This window comes from Oncorhynchus keta, chromosome 4 (genome assembly GCF_023373465.1).
Source record: "Oncorhynchus keta strain PuntledgeMale-10-30-2019 chromosome 4, Oket_V2, whole genome shotgun sequence".
Classification (NCBI taxonomy): domain Eukaryota; kingdom Metazoa; phylum Chordata; class Actinopteri; order Salmoniformes; family Salmonidae; genus Oncorhynchus; species Oncorhynchus keta.
In genome coordinates, this window is record NC_068424.1 from 56,991,783 (window position 1) to 57,015,150 (window position 23,368).

General features: G+C 40.9%; 1 protein-coding gene across 3 annotated transcripts in view; it reads left to right on the forward strand.

Moving 5' to 3' along the window:
- LOC118379181 (gamma-aminobutyric acid receptor subunit alpha-2-like) overlaps positions 1-23,368 on the forward strand; it is a 69,388-nt gene that overhangs the window by 29,648 nt on the left and 16,372 nt on the right. For all 3 annotated transcript variants that reach the window (XM_052511052.1, XM_035766190.2, XM_052511060.1), the window contains 3 exons: positions 796-939; positions 9,553-9,705; positions 20,262-20,464. In XM_052511052.1, the coding sequence (XP_052367012.1) occupies positions 796-939; positions 9,553-9,705; positions 20,262-20,464 (500 nt within the window). The remainder of the gene's footprint in view (positions 1-795; positions 940-9,552; positions 9,706-20,261; positions 20,465-23,368) is intronic.

Here is a 23,368-nt window from a genome sequence, read left to right on the forward strand (position 1 = left end):
CACTACGCTGACAGACACAGCAAACCTTCTTGCCACAGCTCGCATTGATGTGCCATCCTGGATGAGCTGCACTACCTGAGCCACTTGTGTGGGTTGTAGACTCTGTCTCATGCTACCACTATAGTGAAAGCACCGCCAGCATTCAAAAGTGACCAAAACATCAGCCAGGAAGCACAGGAACTGAGAAGTGGTCTGGTCACCACCTGCAGAACCACTCCTTTATTGGGGGTGTCTTGCTAAATGGCTATAATTTCCACTTGTTGTCTATTCCATTTGCACAAAAGCATGTGAAATTTATTGTCAATCAGTGTTGCTTCCTAAGTGGACAGTTTGATTTCACAGAAGTGTGATTGACTTACATTGTGTTGTTGACAGACACAGCAAAGTGTTCCCTTTATTTTTTTGAGCAGTGTATATATATATATATATATATATATATATATATATATATATATATACACTAATATGGTGTGATATGGATCTTATATCATTTATACGGTGTTGATTTCTCAAGGCAGTAGTCATTTTCTTTCATTTGCCTAACAAAATGTAATGACCTTGCTTGCAATGGGCAACATAGTCATGGAGTTGATTTGGGGGGGGGATTATACAACCCTTAATCAGTTACATGACATTAGACACTATTCTCTTTAATCATCAGAAATGAGAATGAATCACTGCCCAAGAGAGAATGAATCACTGCCCAAGAGAGAATGAATCACTGCCCTATTTTCATATGCCTATTTTTCACATACCACACTGATGGTGTTAACCTCACTCCCTTTGTGATCTTAGATGCCTATACAATGTCAGAGGTGACTTACGTCTGGACTAGTAAGGCTGCCGACTCTGTGGTGGTGGAAGGAGAGAGCTCCCGTTTGAACCAGTACGACCTGCTCGGCCAAACAGTGGGCCAAGAAACCATCAAGTCCAGCACAGGTACGCTCAGGATATTACTTCACTTGGTTATTCATCCAATTAGACAACTAGATCATGAGCACAAGCTCTCCCTGCAGGCCTGGATCCCACCACCGCCAGCAAATGAAGAAAGTGAGAAACAAAAATACATAATTTATCCAAGATCACTTTGTAGATGGCCCAAGGTTAGTGGAGCAGATGTGGATGTTTTTACCACAGATCATTTAAGATTCCTGATGCCCACTTCAGTGAGAGGCACTGCTTGCTACTACTGACTGCATCGGTTTGTTCAGTGGTTCTCAACACGTTTTGGCTACTGAATCCACCAATCACATTTCACTCTTATCTTCCATTCTGCTTGTGCAACCAAGGACTAAGTCTGTGTTCTTATGAAATCTTCCCACGGTCCCACTGTGGATAGGCCAAGTCTCCTCAAGAGTACGAACAACTCAGGTTGCAATGTACTGTTAGTTGACTCAGCCAGTGGATAACAGTGGATAACAGAGGATGACATAATATTTATTCCATGTCTTCTCAGTGGGAGATGCTGCATGTCTGAGTTTATTCATAGGAGCTGCGACTAGAATTTCTCCAAAATACATTTTAGTCTAACTGGGGAACCAACAGCACAAAACAACAACCGATGATTCTGTTTTGACTGTCGGAAAACGAGACTTTCCACTTTGGACCCATTGGACTACAAAAGCTTCGGAGACACAGGCGCACCGCCTCCTACGGGAGTCAAGAACTCCTGCTCTCCTCAGTCGGTTGGAGAGGAGAGTGGAGGGGAGGGAGCGAGTGAGCACTTGTGCCTAATTGCAACATTAATGGGAAACAAAAGGACAGCTGTAGGAGCTGCCATTCACTCAGACACACAGGAGAGCTCCGTTCTGAAAGGAGAGCCGCCTCTTTATTCCTGAGCTGTGCCGCTGGTCTTATTTTGGAGCTGTCGTAAGACACAAACGGAGCCTTGTCTCACCAAAGTGCACCAGAGTGTTAAATTAGGATTTGTGGTGTTCTGGGCCTCAGAAACACAGGAAGGAAGAAGCCTGCGTATAGGAACAGATGGGGAAAGCATTCAACAAAGGAGATGGAAGGGAGTCATTAGCGAACAGAAAGTGAACCGACAGTGACACATACACTCCATCGAGATGACAGACAGGCTTGTTTATGCTGGAGTCTGGCTAACACGTTGTTTTTCATAATTGAACATTATGACATTTTAAAATGCAATTACTCATCTAATTTAAGAGGAGTTACAACATATGTATAGTACTGAGGGGAAAGCAGAAGGTTCGTGGAATTACAGTATATTCCTTTTTTTTAAACTACATTACATGATTCACCATCGGAACAAAAGCAAACTGTACTAGCTCCTGTGAAGATACAGAACAGTAGTTCATTATAGGTCAGAAAAGCCACAGCTACGTTGCATGGCATGGATCAGCCAGGTGGATCAATACGGTGGCTCATGTCTTCAATGATTAGTATCTGCCCCCTCTGCATGTCTCCACATGCGTCTCTGGGGAGCACTCTCATCAGACAAGTCACTACATGTTTGAAACGCTCTTGATCATCTCTTCTCCTCCTCCTTTCCCCACTTCTTTCCTTCCCCATCTTCTTCACTTAGACAAACAGACTCCCACTCTCCATTATTACCCAGAAGTCTACATTCCAACGATGTAGAGAATACTACTGTTGGCTGTTTTAACATCCAATTGCAATCCCAACTCTGTTTTCATTCAGGAAAAGCCCTCCAATCTCAACTAAATGCTCCAGTCATAATCCCAGCTAGCACATAACATTCTGAGAACCATATGTTTCTTAGAGCTTGGTGAGAGCATGTTGTCCTATGGTTATTTTGCATACAATCTTCCCACAACTTTCTGGGAATGATGCAGGATAATTGCTTTGGAACATTCTCAGCACATTTAAGAAACTTGACCAAAAAAAAGTATTTTCTTGGCGTTTCATTACTTTAAAAAGATCAAGAGAGCCGCACACTCAAGGAGCTCAGATGCGGAAACATTGGTTATTAGGTTATTCAATTATTGCATCTGAGCTCCTAGACTGTGCGGCTCTCCTTTAATTCTTCAAGTGTTCTAGTCCGCTAGCCAGTACCTCACCTAATTAGGTGTTCCTTTCTTTCATCTCCAGTTTCATGACTTTAAACAGAACGTTTCCTAAAACTTCAAACATGATTACATTTCATTTCAATTCTGCCAATGTTCTAGGAACGTTTGACATTGTGAATGTTCTCAAATTGTTCAAGAGAAAGTTAAGAGAAAGTTCTGTGGTTATTTCAGTACATCAGTTTCTTCATGGTTCTATTTAAAGTCATGTTCTCAAATTGTTCTGTGGGAATTTCAGTACTTAAGCATAACGCTTCGTACAGGTTTCCACATGGTTCTATTTAAAGTCATGTTAACAAATTATTTAAGAACTTTAGCAACGTTTGTCTACGGGAATTTTAGTATTAAAGTATAATGTTTCCTAAAGGTTTCCTTGTGGTTCTATTTAATATCATGTTCTCAAATTGTTCCGAGAACATTAAGAAAACTTTAATATTCAGATAACGTTGTAAGAGTTTTTGAATACATAATTTCCGTTTTTAGAATGTCAAGAAAATGTTCTATAAAAACCACAACACTAACATTCAGAGCGTTTTAAGTGGTATTTAAAAACATATACATTCCATTCTCAGCATCAACAAAACTCTATCCTCTATCTTGTTAAATGTGTTCAGGTGTGTTGGCCGCGCCCACTAATTGGCCACACCTGATCTTAATGAGTGCTTGTTTCCTTTGAAATTACTAAAATGAACAGCTTTGCTATCATCCAAAAAACATTGCATGCTAGCGCCACCTTGGTGGGGCAGTGGACTAATTCCATGGAGAGAGAACATAAGATTATTGTTTTAAATCTCGCTGATGCCGTGTCACAATAAAAAATCATTCATGCCTATGGAAATGAATTTCCATGTGTCCTATCTGTGCTTTGAGTTTTTTTTAAGTTAACCCAAAATAAGCCACTATAGCAGTGTTATGAAGTCTTATTTAAACATTAAGTGAAAGTTCATTAAGGAAGTTATTCAAAATTCTCAGAGTATTTTCAGAGTGGCAGGTAGCCTAGTGGTTAGAGCGTTGGGCCAGTAACCGAAAGGTTGCTAGATTGAATCCCCTAGCTGACAAGGTAAAAATCGTTCTGGCCCTGAACAGGGCAGTTAACCCACTGTTCCTAGGCCGTCATTGTAAATAAGAAATCGTTCTAAACTTACTTGCCTGGTTAAATAAATAAAAAAGAGTGTTAGTAAAATCTCCCAGCAAAACTTTCAAGGAACCAGAGTAAAATGTTCTCAAACTCTCTATAACCTAAAAAATAAACATTCATAGAACAGGCAAAATGTTCTCAGAACATTTCAAACAAATGTTGTTTATCTGGTCAGAAAATGTATGGCTTCATTCCCAGAACCAATGTCAAACCAAAAACGTACCTTCCGACAACTTCCAAGGAACCAAATGTTGTAGCTGAGATGCTACGAGTCTGAAAGTGAGTAAAATATTTAATTCCTGGGCCCAAGTCCCACCCGGAACATTTCCCAAGTGAAATACGGAGGAGCCCCCTTTGCTGAAAATCCATTTGTTGTATTTTCCCGCTACAGATTTGCTGATTGTCTGACTTTAAAGGAATCGTTCATCAGCACTGTGTCAGTGTGTCATCAACCGTGGGGGTAAACTAGGTCATTTGGCATGGGTGACTGTACTTGAGTGCGAGGGACATCTTGGGTGACTGTACTTGAGTGCGAGGGACATCTTGGGTGACTGAGGCTTGAGTGCGAGGGACATCTTGGGTGACTGTACTTGAGTGCGAGGGACATCTTGGGTGACTGTACTTGAGTGCGAGGGACATCTTGGGTGACTGTACTTGAGTGCGAGGGACATCTTGGGTGACTGAGGCTTGAGTGCGAGGGACATCTTGGGTGACTGAGGCTTGAGTGCGAGGGACATCTTGGGTGACTGTACTTGAGTGCAAGGGACATCTTGCAATAGGGCCACGAGCATAACAGCAAAATACTTCTAGCAAATCACTTCATTTTGTTATATTTTTACATTGACTCACATAGAGAGAACAGAGGGGTGTTCGCCAAAGCAAATGTGTGGACAGAAAATGACAAAATAACATTAGAAGTAAATATTTGTACATTTCCATGAATTTAATCTGTGTTTATTATATATGAGGTCATATTATGCTATGAGGTTGGAATAATATTGTGAAAATTATGATAATGCCCCTTTAGTGTAAGAGCTGTTTGAAACCACAGTCTGAAATGTCAGCCTCTTTAGGTTAATAGACCAATAAGAGTTCCAAACCTCTCTGCCAATTACAGCAAGTTTTCAGATTTTCTCTCCCCATTCATAACACTCTCAGACGGTCCTAGCAAAATGCTTTGCTAAGAAGCTGTTTTTGTTTATTTTGGCCATTTAGCCATATTACAGTCATGTGTGCATAATAAATCAACCCAGTAAAGGTACTTAATTAAGGTACTTAATTGTTACCTAGAAATGATTTGATATAAAAAATCTAATTAAAAAAGGCTGCATTGGACCTTCAATGAAAATATTGTGGGTTTGTTTTCTAGCCAATCAAGTGTATTAATCTTTATCTATTTGTCTTTATCCCCCTCACCTGGGTCAATGGCATCAGTCCTACATAGGCACTGTAGCCCATGCTTCCTTCCCTCTGTCCTTTATCAGAGGACACAGGTTGGCATTTATTGGGGTGACTCATGTACTGGAGGCAGCTTGGCATATTATTCACTAGCTGGCACAGCCACAAAGTCATACAATTACATTTTAAACCTAACTACACTTCTAACATTAATCCTAACCAAAACTTTAAATTAAACACCAAAAAGACCATATTTTTGTTTTCATTATTTTTTTAATGATATATATATATACAGCCAATTTTGACTTTGCAGATGGCCCATTTAGTGGAAATCGCACAGCTCTGCCTCCAGGACCAGATTTGTCTCAATAAAGGTCAACTTGCTCAGAGGACTAAAGTTAATGTGAAATCAAATGATTGGCCTAGATTCCATCAGATGCATTGGACATTAGCATCTCAAGTGAGGGTGTGCTGGCGTCAGTGCCGACAGGAGGCTGAAGCTATCTAGAACCAGGCTCTCCATCTTCATTTGCACCCACAGAGGAGTATGTCAAGCTGCCATGTCTCTTGCCTTCTTCTGGAATGAGAGTGCATTGCTCATCTGCTGGAAAGGCATCCTTCCCCTGGTCTACTCCATTCCCAATCAAATGTGGCGGATTTAACAAGCTATAGGGGAGGGCACCTCCCTTCTTCCACTTTAGAACAGTGAAGAGTCCCTCACCACCAACGTGTCTATTTACAGATGGGCTGTGTACAGCTCTGACAGCTGACGCTTAAAGTTCGTGAGAGAGATATAAGTCTCCAACTTCAGTGATTTTTGCAATTCCTTCCAGTAATTGGCAGCAGAGAACTGGAAGGAAAGGCGGCCAAAGTAGCTGTTGGCTTTAGTAGTATATGGGGCTTTGGTGATGAAATGGATGGCACTGTGATAGACTGCATCCAATTTGCTGGGTAGAGGGTTGGAGGCTAATTTGTAATTGACATTGCCGAAGCCAAGGATATTTAGGATAGTCAGTTTTACGAGGGTAAGTTTGGCAGCATGAGTGGAGGAGGCTTTGTTGTGAAATAGGAAGCCGATTCTAGATGTAACTTTGGATTGGAAAGGCTTAATCTGAGTCTGGAAGGAGACTTTACAGTCTAACCAGATACCTAGGTATTTGTAGTTGTCCACATATTCTGTCCACATATCCACATAAGTCAGAACCGTCCAGAGTAGTGATGCTAGTCGGGGCAGGCGGGTGCGGGCAGCGATTGGTTGAAGAGTATGTATTTCGTTTTATTAGCATTTACGAGCAGTTGAAGGCCTCGTAAGGAGTGTTGTATGGCGTTGAAGCTGGTTTGGAGGTTTGTTAACACAGTGTCCAAAGAAGGGCCAGATGTATACAGAATGGTGTCGTCTGTGTAGGTGATCGAAGAATCACACGCAGCAAGAGCAACATCAGTGATATATGCAGAGAAAAATGTTGGCCTGAAAATTGAATCCTGTGGCACCGCCATACAGACTGCCAGAGGTCCAGACAACAGGCCCTCCGATTTGACACACTGAACTCTATCTGAGAAGTAGTTAGTGAACCAGGCGAGACAGTCATTAGAGAAACCAAGGCTGTTGAGTCTGCCGATAAGAATACGGTGTTTGACAGAGTCGAAAGCCTTGGCCAGGTCGATGAAGATGGCTGCACAGTACTGTCTTTTATCAATGACGCTTATGATATCGTTTAGGACCTTTAGCGTGGCTGAGGTGCACTGTTGGTTTTCTTCAGCCAGGGGTGAAGGGTAATCCATGTTTCTGGCCCTCCCGACCCTGGCTGAGGCAGAAGGGTTCAAATCAAATGTCACATTCGCCAAATACAATACTGTGAAAAGCCCTTAACCAACAATGCAGTTAAGAAAAATATTTACTAAATTAACTAAAGTAAAAAAATAAGAGCAGCAATTAAATAACAGTAGCAAGGCTATATACAGTGGGTACCGGTACCGAGTCAATGTGCAGGGGTACAGGTTAGTCGAGGTACTTTAGATAATATGTACACTACCGTTCAAAAGTTTGGGGTCACTTAGAAATGTCCTTGTTTTTGAAGAAGAAAAAAAGTCCATTAAAATAACATCAAATTGATCAGAAATACAGTGTAGACATTGTTAATATTGTAAATTACTATTGTAGCTGGAAATGGCAGATTTTTTATGGAATATCTGCATAACTGTACAGAGGCCCATAATCAGCAAGCATCACTCCTGTGTTCCAATGGCATGTTGCGTTTAGCCAATCCAAGTTTAACATTTTAAATCCAAGTTTATCATTAGAAAACCCTTTTGCAATTATGTTAGCACAACTGAAAACTTTTTTTATGAATAAATAAGCAATAAACCTGGCCTTCTTTAGACTAGTTGAGTATCTGGAGCATCAGCATTTGTGGGTTCGATTACAGGCTCAAAATGGCCAGAAACAAAGCCCTTTCTTCTGAAACTCCTCAGTCTTTTCTTGTTTTGAGAAATGAAGGCTATTCCATGTGAGAAATTGCCAAGAAACGGAAGATCTCGTACAGCGCTGTGTACTAACTACTCCCTTCACAGAACAGCGCAAACTGCCTCTATCCAGAATATAAAGAGGAGTGGGAGGTCCCGGTGCACAACTGAGCAAGAGGACAAGTACATTAGAGTGTCTAGCTTGAGAAACGGACGCCTCACAAGTCCTCAACTGGCATCTTCATTAAATAGTACCTGCCAAACACCAGTCTCAACGTCAACAGTGAAGAGGCAACTTCGGGATGCTGGCTTTCTAGGCAAAGTTACTAAGAAAAAGCCATATCTTTGTCCAGTGTCTGTTCTTTTGGCCATCTTTCCTTTTTATTGGCCAGTCTGAGATATGGCATTTTCTAGTTAATTTAATTAAGTATTTACCCCATTGCACAATTTCCACAAATTGTTGACATGGAGCCTGGATATTGAGAACCAGTTAATTGGGATTTGTTTTACCAATCTACACAAAATGCTCCACAATCTTTTGGTGTTTGAGCCACTTGATTGCAATGGCGGTAGAGGACCTTAAGTCTGTTACGTCTGTGGAGTGATTATCATCTTCATCCTGTAATTACAGTCTTCCCGCTCGCAGGGAAGCACGCATAAACTTCTCTGGAGTAAATCCCACCACGTCTCACAGATTCTCTCCCTCCATCGACGACAGAGAGACATCAGGGCAGGCATGCAAATTAACCTCCCCATCTACAACAGAGAGACAATTTGTGCAGGCAAGCAAATTACCCCCCATCCACGACAGAGAGACATCAGGGCAGGCATGCAAATTATCCTCCCCATTTCCCAAGTCCCCATGAGGACAATGGCTATTTTAAGCTTAGGGGTTAGATTTAGGGTTAGAGTTAGGGTAAGGAGTTGGTGGTTAGGGTTACAGGATAAGTTTATGTTAAGGTTTAGGGAAAATGTGATTTTGAATGGAAATGTATTTTAGGTCCCCACGAGTATAGAAGAACATAACGTGTGTGTGAAGACAGGAGAGCGAGAGAGCATCAAGACTCCCTGTAAATGGGGTGAAAGCAGGCAGTACTGCAAGTGCTCTCAAATAACAGGGAATAATACATATTTTGGGATTAGGTGGGTAAACAACTTTCTCTTCTCATCTTGGGTTCTCTTTGAGATATTTTCCCATTATAAGTCATGCATGCGGCATTGGCATAATTGAATGTCCTCGTTAGAGGTTTAGTTTTGCATTGCGGTCATACAATTACAATGTACAAAGCTTTATTCAATAGGCTTATTGTTTGAACTGAAAAGTCCATAGTTTTTTGAACATTGCATATCCAACCCAAAGCATCCACATCCATATTATAATGAATTCGCATATGAACTGGTGAAAAACGAATAGAATCGGACGTAAATAAATAACGCTATCCTTCAAGAGTGGCACTGTAGTCGAGGCCGTATAAATGAATAAAGCACTCTCTCTCTTTACAGGCGAATACACTGTCATGACGGCACATTTCCATTTGAAGCGGAAGATTGGATACTTTGTGATCCAGACCTATCTACCATGCATTATGACCGTCATCCTCTCCCAAGTGTCCTTCTGGCTGAACAGAGAGTCCGTGCCAGCTAGGACTGTGTTTGGTGAGTATGGAACTCCTTATCCGACAGTGATGTTATCCTAGACCAGGTATTCCAAACTGGGGTACGTGCAATGCCGTCAATGGTACAGCAAATAAAAAAGTTTTGAATATTTTATTATACATACATACATACATACATACAGTGCCTTGCGAAAGTATTCGGCCCCCTTGAACTTTGCGACCTTTTGCCACATTTCTGGCTTCAAACATAATGATATAAAACTGTATTTTTTTGTGAAGAATCAACAACAAGTGGGACACAATCATGAAGTGGAACGACATTTATTGGATATTTGAAACTTTTTTAACAAATCAAAAACTGAAAAATTGGGCGTGCAAAATTATTCAGCCCCCTTAAGTTAATACTTTGTAGCGCCACCTTTTGCTGCGATTACAGCTGTAAGTCGCTTGGGGTATGTCTCTATCCGTTTTGCACATCGAGAGACTGAAATTCTTTCCCATTCCTCCTTGCAAAACAGCTCGAGCTCAGTGAGGTTGGATGGAGAGCGTTTTCAGTTCTTTCCACAGATTCTCGATTGGATTCAGGTCTGGACTTTGACTTGGCCATTCTAACACCTGGATATGTTTATTTTTGAACCATTCCATTGTAGATTTTGCTTTATGTTTTGGATCATTGTCTTGTTGGAAGACAAATCTCCGTCCCAGTCTCAGGTCTTTTGCAGACTCCATCAGGTTTTCTTCCAGAATGGTCCTATATTTGGCTCCATCCATCTTCCCATCAATTTTAACCATCTTCCCTGTCCCTGCTGAAGAAAAGCAGGCCCAAACCATGATGCTGCCACCACCATGTTTGACAGTGGGGATGGTGTGTTGAGGGTGATGAGCTGTGTTGCTTTTACGCCAAACATAACGTTTTGCATTGTTGCCAAAAAGTTCAATTTTGGTTTCATCTGACCAGAGCACCTTTTTCCACATGTTTGGTGTGTCTCCCAGGTGGCTTGTGGCAAACTTTAAACTACACTTTTTATGGATATCTTTAAGAAATGGCTTTCTTCTTGCCACTCTTCCATAAAGGCCAGATTTGTGCAATATACGAGTCTCCCACCTCAGCTGTAGATCTCTGCAGTTCATCCAGAGTGATCATGGGCCTCTTGGCTGCATCTCTGATCAGTCTTCTCCTTGTATGAGCTGAAAGTTTAGAGGGACGGCCAGGTCTTGGTAGATTTGCAGTGGTCTGATACTCCTTCCATTTCAATATTATCGCTTGCACAGTGCTCCTTGGGATGTTTAAAGCTTGGGAAATCTTTTTGTATCCAAATCCGGCTTTAAACTTCTTCACAACAGTATTTCGGACCTGCCTGGTGTGTTCCTTGTTCTTCATGATGCTCTCTGCGCTTTTAATGGACCTCTGAGACTATCACAGTGCAGGTGCATTGATACGGAGACTTGATTACACACAGGTGGATTGTATTTATCATCATTAGTGATTTAGGTCAACATTGGATCATTCAGAGATCCTCACTGAACTTCTGGAGAGAGTTTGCTGCACTGAAAGTAAAGGGGCTGAATAATTTTGCACGCCCAATTTTTCAGTTTTTGATTTGTTAAAAAAGTTTCAAATGTCCAATAAATGTCGTTCCACTTCATGATTGTGTCCCACTTGTTGTTGATTCTTCACAAAAAAATACAGTTTTATATCTTTGTTTGAAGCCTGAAATGTGGCAAAAGGTCGCAAAGTTCAAGGGGGCCGAATACTTTCGCAAGGCACTGTACAATTGATGTCGAAAGTTTACATACACTAGGTTGGAGTCATTAAAACTCGTTTTTCAACCACTCCACAAATTTCTTGTTAACAAACTATAGTTTTGGCAAGTCAGTTAGGATATCTACTTTTTGCATGACAAGTAATTTTTCCAACAATTGTTTACAGACAGATTATTTCACTTATAATTCACTGTATCACAATTCCAGTGGGTGAGAAGTTTACATACACTAAGTTGACTGTGCCTTTAAGCAGCTTGGAAAATTCATGAAAATTATGTCATGGCTTTAGAAGCTTCTGATAGGCTAATTGACATAATTTGAGTCAATTAGAGGTGTACCTGTGGATGGGTTTCAAGGCCTACCTTCAAACTCAGTGCCTCTTGGCTTGACATCATGGGAAAATCCAAAGAAATCAGCCAAGACCTCAGAAAATAAATTGTAGACCTCCACAAGTCTGGTTCATCCTTGGGAGCAATTTCCAAACGCCTGAAGGTACCACGTTGATCTGTACAAACAATAGTACACAAGTATGAACTCCATGGGACCACGCAGCCGTCACACCGCTCAGGAAGGAGACAAGTTGTCTCCTAGAGATTAATGTACTTTGTTGCGAAAAATGCAAATCAGTCCCAGAACAACAGAAAAATCAAATGAAACCATCTAGTGTTCAGTGAAATAACAACACAATGTCAAATACCGGCAGCCTCGTCAAATAATTAAGATCTAATCACATTGACATAGTGGAGTGGTAACGTGCATGCAAGCAGTTGCTTCCGACACCACTTGGGTACACTGCAGCATCCACCAAGAGGCTCTTGCTGCCAAGGGAATGCCAGACAGCTTGAAAGACGTATTGGACACTACAGTAAAAATGCAAGGTCCCTGAACTCTCGTTTATTTTCTGCACTATGCAATGATATGGGCAGCGACCATGTATCACTTTTACAACATACAGAAGTGCACTGGTTATCAAGGGGCAAAGTATTGACAATGTTTTTTAAATTGAGAGACAAGCTTAAAGATTTCTTTACTGACCATAATTTTAACTTGTCTGACCGCTTGCATGATGATGAGTTTCTCACATGACTGGCCTATCTGGGTGATGTTTTTTCTCCCCTGAATGATCTGAATCTAGAATTACAGGCATTCTCCGCAACTATATTCAATGTGCGGGACAAAATTGAAGACATGATTAAGAAGTTGGCGCTCTTCTCTGTCTGAATTTAATAAGGACAACACACAGGTCTTTCCATCATTGTATGATTTTTTGTGTGCAAATGAACTCAAGCTTACGGACAAGACAATGTCAAATGTGATATAGCAAAGCACCTGAGTGTGTTGGATGTGCAATTACACAGGTACTTTCCTGAAACGGGTGACACATTGGATTCCTTATCCCTTTCATGCCCTGCCTCCAGTCCACTTACCGATATCTGAACAAGAGAGCCTCATCGAAATTGCAACAAGTGGTTCTGTGAAAATTGAATTTAATCAGAAGCCACTGCCAGATTTCTGGATTGGGCTGCACTCTGAGTATCCTGCCTTGGCAAATTGCGCTGTTAAGACACTGATGCCCTTTGCAACCACGTACCTATGTGAGAGTGGATTCTGGGCCCTCACTAGCATGAAAACTAAATACAGGCACAGACTTTGTGTTGAAAAATGATTTAAGACTGAGACTCTCTCCAATAAAACCCAACATTGCAGAGTTATGTGCATCCTTTCAAGCACACCCTTTTCATTATTCATAATTTGATGAACGAATAAGGTTTTAAAAGTAAAATTGTTAAATAAAGAGCAAAATTATAGATTATTATTATTTGTCCTGTAAGAGCTCTTTGTCACTTCCCACGAGCCGGGTTGTGACAACAACTCACACTCATTCTTATGTTTTAATAAATGTATCATATAGAGTGTGTGGCAGGCTTACAATGATGGAAAACAACAACATTTGAGAGTGCGCTGACACTGGTGCTAGAGGAGGTACGCAGCTGGAGGGTGAATGTTTGAAGGGGTACGGGACTATAAAAACTTTGGGAACCACTGTCTTAGACTAACCCCTCTGCGTGTCTACTTGCGGTTCAGTGTTTCTCTGTGGTGCCAGGAGCCTTGGGGATGTGCCCTGTGTGTCCGTTAGCCTGTCTTCCAATCCACTCTGCAGCTCCAATAGCTGTTTGTATTTCTGTGCAATGAATGAGCAACACTTTAAATGTGATCCTGTGCGACATCCTGAAAAGGCAAGTGAATTTTCATCCTGCCATAGCAAGGTATTTTAATCGAGTGCTAGTGGCCAAGAGGAAGGCTAGTTTAATGGTGTGACCAGTGTCAACAGGACTTGGACTGTTTACAAAAGGCAGGGGGTTGATTGTAGTCCATGGCGGAATATAGACTACAAAATATGCTTTATACACATGGGGAGACATTGATACATTTATTTTATTTGATATACTAAATAAACTAAAGTACAGAAAATAACAATAACGAGGCTATATACAGGGAATACCGGTACTGAGTAAATGTGTGGGGGTACAGGTTAGTCTAGGTAATATGTACATGTAGTCAGGGGTAAAGTGACTATGCAGAGATGATAAACAGTAAGTAACAGCAGTGTAAAAACAAGGGAGGCGGTGTCAATGCAAATAGTCCGGGTGGCCATTTGATTAATTGTTCAGCAGTCTTTTGGATTGGGCGTAGAAGCTGTTAAGGAGCCTTATGGACCTAGACGTGGCGCTCCGTTACCGCTTACCGTGCGGTAACAGAGAGACCAGTCTACGACTTGGGTGACTGGAGTCTTTGACAATTTTTTGGGCCTTCCTCAGTCACAGCCTAGTATAGAGGTCCTGGATGGCAGAAAACTTGGCCACAGTGATGTACTGGGCCGTACGCACTAACCTTTGTAGCGCCTTACCCTTACGGTCAGTTGCCGAGCAATTGCCATACCAGGCGACTATACAACCAGTCAAGATGCTCTCGATGGTGCAGCTGTTGAGGATCTGGGGACCCATGCCAACTCTTTTCATTCTACTGAGGGGGAATAGGCATTGTCGTGCCCTCTTCACGACTGTCTTGGTGTTTGGACCATGATAGTTTGTTGAGGATGTGGACACCGAGGGACTTTAAGCTCTCAACCTGCTCCACTAAAGCCCAGTCGATGTGAATGGAGGCGTGTTCGGTCCTCCTTTTCCTGTAATCCACGATCAGCTCCTTTGTTTTGCTCACGTTGACAGAGAGGTTGTTGTCCTGACACCAAACTGCCAGGTCTCTAACCTCCTATAGGCTGTCTCATCGTTGTCGGTGAGCAGGCCTACCACCGTTGTGTCATCAACAAACTTAATGATGGTGTTGGAGTAGTGCTTGGCCACGCAGTCGTGGGTGAACAGGGAGTACAGGAGGGGACTAAGCATGTCACCACTGAGGGGCCAGTGTGGCAGATGTGTTGTTGCATGCCCTTACCACCTGGGGACTGCCCATCAGGACGTCCAGAATCCAGTTGCAGAGGGAGGTGTTAGTCCCGGGGTCTTTAGCTTAGTGAGGAGCTTTGTGGGCACTATCTGTTGGAGCGGTATGCAAATTGGATTGGGTCTTTGGTTTCCGGGACAATGGTGTTGATGTCATATCACTGCAGAGGTGAGTACCATTCACATGATAAACACAGTATATCACATAAAGGAGAAGTACATCACAAAATAGTATGCACCGAAAAACAGAATGCTGATGTGTTCATGGTAGAAATGGCCCATAGCTGTGTAAGCTTTAATCAGGCCATTTCTAGATATGATTGGATATGCTCTGAGAAGGAGGAGTTAGTTGGTTTATTATTCTTTGTGTCCCTTTAATTCTCCTCATTATTTCAGTGCCACAGAGAAGTGGGCAGCAAACGAACATTTAAGAAAAAACTTGGTTAAAGAAATTCAAAGAACTTATTCTGGACCTTAGTTCTAAAAATACTCTGAGTAAATACAGTCTCATCTCTTATCTGCAGATACTTTTTTCCCCCTCCCACTCATTAAAATAAAAGGAAATCTGAGCTAAGCTGAACTTCAGTGGGGACTCGCAATGTTTTCATACAGCCCTCAAATCAAAACATCAGGCACAAATGTGTCAAGAGAAAATTTTAGATAAGAATGGTTATTTATTTTGATATATTTTGTGTCATCGATTAATGTAGCATAGTGGTTAGGGTATCCTTATGGTTAGAGCGTTGGACTAGTAACCAGAAGGTTGCAAGTTCAAATCCCCAAGCTGACAAGGTACAAATCTGTTGTTCTGCCCCTGAACAGGCAGTTAACCCACTGTTCCTAGGCCGTCATTGAAAAGAAGAATTTGTTCTTAACTGACTTGCCTGGTTAAATAAAGGTACATTTAAAAGAAATGTCACCATTGACATACAAGGTGCACTGTTCAGGTAGAAGACATCAAATCAAACTTTATTTGCCACATGCACCAAATACAACAAATGCTTACTTACCAGCCCTAAACCAACAGTGCAGTTCAATAAGGAAAAAATATTTACCAAGTAGGCTAAAATAATAAAAAGTAACACAATAAGAATAACAATAACGAGGCTATATACAGGGGGCACCGGTACCGAGTAGTTTACATGGTATTTTACTTACGCCTACAAGAAACCAAATGCACCATATGTTGCAATTAGGAGTGTTAACGTTTAAATATTAAAACTTATAAACAAAATTGGGATCCTTAACGTTAAGAAAAAATCTCTAGCTGAAAAACAGAAGGAAGAGCCTAAAGAGCCTGGCCGCTCTTTGGGCTCCCGTACACACAGACAGAACCGGCATGTGACACACATCATAAAATAATGCACTGTTTACACAACCTATTGTAGCCAACACCACTATCGCCAATGATGACAACAACAGTGGCACATCAAAGGTGACAGGCTCATGGCGCTGAAAGGACAGCGATCCTAATACCTGTGCGTTCCATGGTGCTGAAAGGACAGCGACCCTAATACCTGTGCGTTCCATGGTGCTGAAAGGACAGCGACCCTAATACCTGTGCGTTCCATGGTGCTGAAAGGACAGCGACCCTAATACCTGTGCGTTCCATGGTGCCTACAATTACAAAAGCACAACCATTTAATTTCCAAAATGAAATTAACAAACCAGCTATTAATTCCCATTGCAAATATATTTTATCACGTTCATCACACTAACCGGTGATTTAAAGTTTAAATGCAATATTTTTATTTTCAAAGCGGTATCTCACAGCAAGTGAGCTGCAACAAAAAACAGTGTCACTTACCAGATGATTGACATTTGTAAATTAAGTTTGAAAGTTAATCTATAACAAATTAGCAACATCCACCTTGAAGTCCACCTTGAAGAGCTGCTACAGATGTTGTCACCTTTGTAACACTACTACAACACAAGCTAGCTAACGCTACTAGCGACACTGATTCTTTTATAATGCTCCCCTTTCTTCTTCAATGTTTTATGGCAGAATATTAGTGTATTGCCGCCACCCACTGTTATTCTGTATTATGAATTCATTACCTCTTGCACTCTCAGTAGTGAGGCCTAGACACGTCACTTTAAAAAATAAATGGTCCCACCCATTGCAAGTCAAAATGTAACTGGTTAATTTAGGGCTGTTGCAGTGACTGTATTACCGCCACACTGGTAACCGCCACGCCACACTGATGGTCATCAGTAGCCTACCAAACTTGCTAACTGCCTGGTACTCAGCACTCTATTTTCCCTCTAATCACTATGACATCAGTGAGAATGTGTTTGAAAATGTAATCAAACACTTCATGAGAGCCCATGTGCTCATGTTGTGCAACATTTCTATATGCTGTGCAATTGCTCGAGAAAACAGAGTGATGGCCTCTACTAAAAAGAGGAGGATCCATCAGTTTTCAATAGGCTAGGACTACTATATTTATTTCTGAACTTTACTAATATTAAGCGCATTGTTTATCTTTACAACAGGAGTAATAGCCTACCTGGCTGGCATGAAAATGAACCACGGGAAAAGTGTCCTCAATTAGCTATTTAAGTGCATAGATTAGATGTATTTTTCCCCGCTGCCCCTGTTTTGCGACAGGAGCATGATAATGTTCCAATCTCAATCAAAACAAATGTTACACATATTATTTAGTGTATGTAAAGACGAGATTAAATCAAGAATAGTCTGATGGGTGACAATATTAGCCTATCACTTTGCGACTTTTTCTAATCATAGTCGCACACCTCATGTAGCCTAGCCCATAGGCCTTTAGGTTTTGATAAGGTTTGTATCACAACTTAAGTGGCAAAATAACATCTTAAAATTAATCACATGAATCTGATTTACAAGGGGTGTGAAGCTTAACTGACATACACTACCGGACAAAGGTTTTAGAACACCTACTCATTCAAGGGTTTTTCTTTATTTTTACTATTTTCTACATTGTAGAATAATAGTGAAGACATAAACTATGAACTAACACATGTGGAATCATGTACAGTAAAAATCAAAATACATTTGAGATTCTTCAAATAGCCACCCTTTGCCTTGATGACAGCTTCGCACACTCTTGGCATTCTCTCAACCAGCTTCATGAGGTAGTCACCTGGAATGCATGTCAATCAACAGGTGTGCCTTCTTAAAAGTCAAGTTGTGGAATTTCTTTCCTTCTTAATGCATTTGAGCCAATCAGTTGTGTTGTGACAAGGTAGGTGGGGTATACAGAAGATAGCCCTATTTGTTAAAAGACCCAAGTCCATATTATGGCAAGAACAGCTCAAATAAACAAATGACCATGCATCATTACTTTAAAACTGAAAAATTTCAAGAACTTTTAAAGTTTCTCCAAGTGCAGTTGCAAAAACCATCAAGCGCTATGATGAAATTGACTCTCATGAGGACCGCCACAGGAATGGAAGACCCAGAGTTACCTCTGATGCAGAGGTTAAGTTTAGAGTTACCATCCTCCAAACATTGCAGCCCAAATAAATGCTTCCCAGAGTTCAAGTAACAGACATCTCAACATCAATTGTTCAGAGGAAACAGCGTAAATCAGGCCTTCATAGTCTAATTGCTGCAAATAAACCACTACTAAAGGACACCAACAGGAAAAAAGAGACTTGCTTGAGCCAAGAAACACAAGCAATGGACATTAGACCGGTGGAAATTTGTCCTTTGGTCTTGATGTCCAAATGTGCGATTTTTGGTTCCAGCCGCCATGTCGTTGTGAGACGCAATGTGGGTGAACGGATGATCTCTGCGTGTGTATTTCCCACCATAAAGCAAGGAGGAGGAGGTGTTATGGAGTGGGGGTGCTTTGCTGGTGACATTTAGAAATCAAGGCACACTTAACCAGCATGTATACCACAACATTCTGCCGCGATCAGATTGTGCTTAGTGGGACTATCACTTGTTTTTCAACAGGACAATGGCCCAACACACCTCCATGCTGTGTAAGGGCTATTTTACCAAGAAGGAGAGTGATGGAGTGCTGCATCAGATGACCTGGCCTCCACAATCCCCTGACCTCAACCACATTGAGATGGTTTGAGATGAGTTGAACTGCAGAATGAAGGAAAAGCAATCAAGTGCTCAGCATGTATGGGAACTCCTTCAAGACTATTGGAAAAGCATTCCATGTGAAGCTGGTTGAGAGAATATCAAGGGTGTGCAAAACTGTCATCAAGGCAAAGGGTGGCTATTTGAATAATCTCAAAAATAAAATATATTTTGATTTGTTTAACACTTTTTTGGTTACTACTTGATTCCACATGTGTTATTTCATAGTTTTGATGTCTTCTATTATTCTACAATGACGAAAATAGTAAATATAAAGCAAAACCCTTGAATGAGTAGGTAGTGTATGTGACCTATAAAATTTGATTTGATTTGAAATGACATGGATTTATTAGACTTTTAACGTGTGGAAGCCAGGAGATGCTAAATGTGTTCATTAACGAATGGTCAATGACGTGAGACCGCCAGTTATTTGCTTGACAATCGCCATCTGATTAAAATTTGTGACCGCCACAGCTCTATGTTCATTCCACTATTACTCCAAAATTGTAATACAATGGTAAAGCTGTCCAGCTTCTAAAGGCCGAGCCAATGGCTGGCTGAGCAGGTTCAATGTTTCTATCCAGATACCACTAAAGAATATTATGATTGGATATTTTTTCTATTCAGTATTAACACAAACTGAAGGTATTCAATCAGAAAATGATTACAATATTGTAAAATATAAATTGTAATGTTTTTTTTATGTATATTTTATTTATCTATTTCTATAAATCCTTAGGCCTTCAAGGCCCCGATGGTTCCCCACTGATCAAACCAAGATGAGCTATTTAACGTTAGCTAGGCTAACTTAGTCTACATAACTTTAACTGTCCACTTTCTCCCCTTCCAAATCCTACAGTAAATAACAACAACACCATTCAGATTATTAAATTGCAGCCTACCTGTTGGCTCTTGGTGTTGTAGCCTGTCCTTTTAATCCCATCTTCCATTGATTAGATGGGAAATAAACAAAATATGTGCCTATATATCTCCTTATGAATTCAAGTTGTGCCCCAGGCTTTTCCTGTAACACTGGAGCATCCTAAATGTCATCTTGCTTTGATGTTACAGTAAAGCATTTGTTGGTACATGTTAAGTTATGCATTCTCCTAAATTACATAAAACAGTAACATTTCACTTTAAGTCTGCACTATACCGTGTCATTACTATACACCTAAACTACTTTGCTAACCCAAATGTAATGATTTGGCTGTACATGGTATCTGTTGATAAGGTACTTAAATAATTGAATGATAATCAAAGGGAACTGACCAAGCTGAAACTGTTTTGCTGTTCCCCTAGGTGTAACCACTGTCCTGACAATGACCACCCTGAGTATAAGTGCTCGTAACTCCCTCCCCAAGGTGGCCTACGCCACGGCCATGGACTGGTTCATCGCTGTCTGCTACGCCTTTGTCTTCTCTGCCCTCATCGAGTTTGCCACCGTCAACTACTTCACAAAGCGCGGCTGGGCCTGGGATGGGAAGAGCATTGTGAATGACAAGGTAATGGAAGCATAACCCCCCCCCCCCCTCCCACGATGGCCTAAAAGGCAGCATTTTCAGAGATAGTATATGGTGATCTGTTTGTTTTGAAGGTGGCCAACCCATATCCATATGATTTTCAACCCGGGGTCCTTTGCATGTGTTGTGTTTGCATCAGCATTCAGGTAATTTTCTGTTCGACCGCCACAGGCAGTGCTGTACCTGGAAGACCATCTGCATACGTATGAATGTATACATACAGTGACTTCAGAATGTATTCACATCCCGTGACTTTTTCCAAGTTGTTGTTACACTGGCCTACACACAGTATCCCATAATGTCAAAAGTGGAATTATATTTGTATAATACATTTAAAAAATAGTCAATAAGTATTCAACCCCTTTGTTATGGCAAGCCTAAATAAGTTCAAGAGTGAAAGTAAAACATTTGCATAACAAGTCACATAAGTTGCATGGACTCTGTGTACAATAATAGTGTTTAACATGATTTTTGAATGGCTACCTCCTCTCTGTACCCTACACGATCATCTGACAGGTCCCTCAGTCAAATAGTGAACCTATTGGTGGATTGGTAAAAAGTAATAATATCCCTTTGAGCATGGTGAAGTTGTTAATTATACTTTGGGTGGTGTTTCAATACACCCAGTCACTACAAAGATACAGGTGTCCTTCCTAACTCAGTTGCCAGAGTGGATGGAAACCTCTCAGGGATTTCACCATGAGGTCAGTGGTGACTTTAAGACAGTTACAGAGTTTAATGGCTGTGATAGGAGAAAACTGAGTATGGATCAATAACACTGTAGTTACTCTACAAAACTTAGTTAATTGACAGAGTGAAAAGGAAGCATGTACAGAATTAAAAAATATTCCAAAACATGCATCCTGTTTTCAACAAGGTACTGAGGTAATACTGGAAAAAAGAAATTGGCAAAGCAATTAACTTTTTGTCCTTAATACAAAGTGTTATAAAAGGGGAAAATCCAATACAACACACGACTGACTAAGTACCACTCTCCATATTTTCAAGCACAGTGGTGGCTGCATCATTAGTTATGAGTATGCTTCTAATCGTTAAGCACTGAGGAGGTTTTTCAGGATACAAAAAATAAACGGAATTGAGCTAAGCACAGTCAACGTCCGAGGGGAAAACCTTGTTCAGTCTGCTTTCCACCAGACACTGGGTGATTAATTCACCTTTCTGCAGGACAATAACCTAAAATAAGGCCAAATCTACACTGGAGTTGCATACCAAGAAGACAGTGAATGTTCCTGAGTGGTCGAGTTACAGTTTTGACTTAAATCTAATTGAAAATCTATGGGAAGACCTGTAAATGGTTGTCTAGCGATGATCAACAACCAATTTGACACAGCTTGAAACATTTTGAAAATATGTTGCCAAATCCAGGTGTGGAGAGCCCTTACAGACTTAACCAGAAAGACTGACAGCTGTAATTGCTGCCAAAGGTTCTTCTACAAAGTATCGAATCAGTCGTGTGAATACTTGCAGTAACAGTCGTGTGAATACTTGCAGTAACAGTCGTGTGAATACTTGCAGTAACAGTCGTGGGAATACTTGCAGTAACAGTCGTGTGAATACTTGCAGTAACAGTCGTGGGAATACTTGCAGTAACAGTCGTGTGAATACTTGCAGTAACAGTCGTGTGAATACTTGCAGTAACAGTCGTGTGAATACTTGCAGTAACAGTCGTGTGAATACTTGCAGTAACAGTCAAATGTTTGGACACACCTCATTCAAGGGTTTTTCTTTATTTGTACTATTTTCTACATTGTAAAATAATAGTGAAGACATCGAAACTATGAAATAACACATATGGAATCATGTAGAAACCAGAAAAGTGTTAAACAAATCAAATATATTTTACATTTGAGATTCTTCAAAGTAGCCACCATTTGCCTTGATGACAGCTTTGTACACTCTTGGCATTCTCTCAATCAGCTTCTTGAGGTAGTCACCTGGAATGCATTTAAATTAACAGGTGTGCCTTGTTAAAAATACATTTGTGGAATTTCTTCCCTTCTTAATGCATTCGAGCCAATCAGTTGTGTTGTGACAAGGTAGGGGTGGTATACAGAAGATAGCCCTATTTGGTAAAAGACCAAGTCCATATTATGGCAAGAACAGCTCAAATAAGCAAAGAGAAATGACAGTCCATCATTAATTTAAGACATTAAGGTCAGTCAATCTGGAACATTTCAAGAACTTTGAACGTTTCTTGAAGTGCAGTCGCAAAAACCAGCAAGCGCAATGATGAAACTGGCTCTCATGAGGACCGCCACAGGAAAGGAAGACCCAGAGTTACCTCTCCTGCAGAGGATAAGTTCATTAGAGTTACCAGGCTCAGAAACTGCAGCCCAAATAAATGCTTCACAGAGTTCAAGTAACAGACACATCTCAACATCAGCTCCTCAGAGGAGACTGTGTGAATCAGGCCTTCATGGTCGAATTGCTGCAAAGAAACCACTACTTTAACTGTACATTCATGTACATACTACCTCAATTGGCCCGACCAACCAGTGCTCCCGCACATTGGCTAACCGGGCTATCTGCATTGTGTCCCACCACCTGCCAACCCCTCTTTTTACACTACTGCTACTCTCTGTTCATCATATATGCATAGTCACTTTAACCATACCTACATGTACATACTACCTCAATAAGCCTGAATAACAGGTGTCTGTATATAGCCTTGCTATTCTTATTTTCAAATGTCTTTTTACTGTTGTTTTATTTCTTTACTTACCTACACACACACACTTTTTTTTCGCACTATTGGTTAGAGCCTGTAAGTAAGCATTTCACTGTAAGGTCTACACCTGTTGTATTCGGTGTGATTCGGCGCACGTGACAAATAAACTTTGATTTGATAAAGGACACCAATAAGAA